The following is a 1347-nucleotide window of genomic DNA, read 5'->3' as shown; positions in this document are numbered from 1 at the left end:
TAGAAGTTACGTATTGCTGGGAATGATCCAGACTGGGTGCCGTTGTACAGGTCACTGCCGTTCACGCCATCGTGGAGTTGTTCCCCCGATGGAGATGAATCTTCCGGTGGGCAGCCAAAACTGCTGAGGGTTAACCAGGGGCTCCTGTTGACTGAGGAGAAGGCCTTAGTCAGGTCGATGAAGGCCATGTACAGGTCACGACGCTTGCTCTCTACTTCTGTATCTGGTGGAGCAGCAAGATCATGTCAGTGGAGCCTTGTGATGGTCTCAAACCACAGTGACATTCTGGGAGGAAGTTGTCAGCCTCAGGAAGAAATTGTCTAGGAGGACTGCAGATAATCTTCAGCTAGCAAAACAGCAGCGAGATCCGCAGTCGTTACAGTCTGACCGGTCTCTATATACTCTCCTGGAGAGATTCAGACGTCTGGTGAGCAGAGGTCCTACTTCATATCCTCGCCGATTCCATAAGGCCTGAGGGTTTGTTATTTTTCATCTAGAGTGGGCAGTAGCTATTTAATCCAGGGATGAAGGATAGCTGAGGTGGGGTAAGCTCTGGGGGCTGAGGGACCTGTTGGTTAGTCAGACATCCACATCGGTCTTCTAGCGTAAGCAGCGAGTGTATTTCTTCAGCATTGAATGACATTCCTTGGCTTTAAATAGAGCACGTCGGATGAATGGGGTGCTGCGCCATGAGTTATTGGTCCATAAAGTTTTAATGGAATTAAAAAAATTTTGCAGCTTGTGTTGATCTGTAAGTTTAAACTTTTATATGCATTATTTTGCAAACTGTTCGTTCCTTTGATTGCGAATATCCGCGCTGGGCCTCCATTTCTTGTGGAAGGTATCAGCTTTGTCCGAGGTTTTGTCATGACAGTGTCGAGAATATCCCATTCGGCACTGATTTAGCTGTTGTCGTCAGGTTGTTTATCAGCTTTCGTTCGAGCTGCTCTCAGAAAGCACGTGCTGCCGCCGATCCTCCAAACTCTTAGTGTTAAACTTTTTATGGAGGCTTGTTGCCTTCACCGTTTTATCGACTTGAAGTAAGAGTTTGCGCTGACGAGCCCGCTGCGGCTCAAGATGAGGACGTCTCGGCGATCTCTTTCTGTCAATGATGTAGTAATGAGATGCCATGTTCGGATCGTGGGTGTTGCTACGAATCCTTGAACTTGTCGGCCTGCCTAAACAAGGTATTTGTGATAGAGAGTTTGTGTAAGCATAATTTGTTGGAGGAGTAGGCCATTGGGATTACACTTGCCTACTCCATTTCTCCCTATGGTTTCTGCCATATGTCATCATCTCTTCTAACTCTGGCATTGAAGACCTACGGGCACAACCTAATCTTCTGCG

General features: G+C 47.3%; 1 protein-coding gene across 1 annotated transcript in view; it reads right to left on the bottom strand.

Moving 5' to 3' along the window:
- Positions 1-1131, bottom strand: part of LOC121867092 — a 38973-nt gene extending 37842 nt beyond the window's left edge. The window contains exons 1-2 of the mRNA XM_042366848.1: positions 984-1131; positions 11-223 (exon numbers count right to left, since the gene is read on the bottom strand). Coding sequence (XP_042222782.1) covers positions 11-223; positions 984-1131 — 361 coding nt within the window. The remainder of the gene's footprint in view (positions 1-10; positions 224-983) is intronic.
- Positions 1132-1347: the final 216 nt, after the last annotated feature.

The sequence above is a fragment of the Homarus americanus genome, unplaced genomic scaffold (genome assembly GCF_018991925.1).
Source record: "Homarus americanus isolate GMGI-L3 unplaced genomic scaffold, GMGI_Hamer_2.0 scaffold6317, whole genome shotgun sequence".
NCBI lineage: Eukaryota > Metazoa > Arthropoda > Malacostraca > Decapoda > Nephropidae > Homarus > Homarus americanus.
The sequence above is the reverse complement of the archived record's forward strand: the minus strand, read 5'-3'. Positions and strand labels throughout refer to the sequence as shown.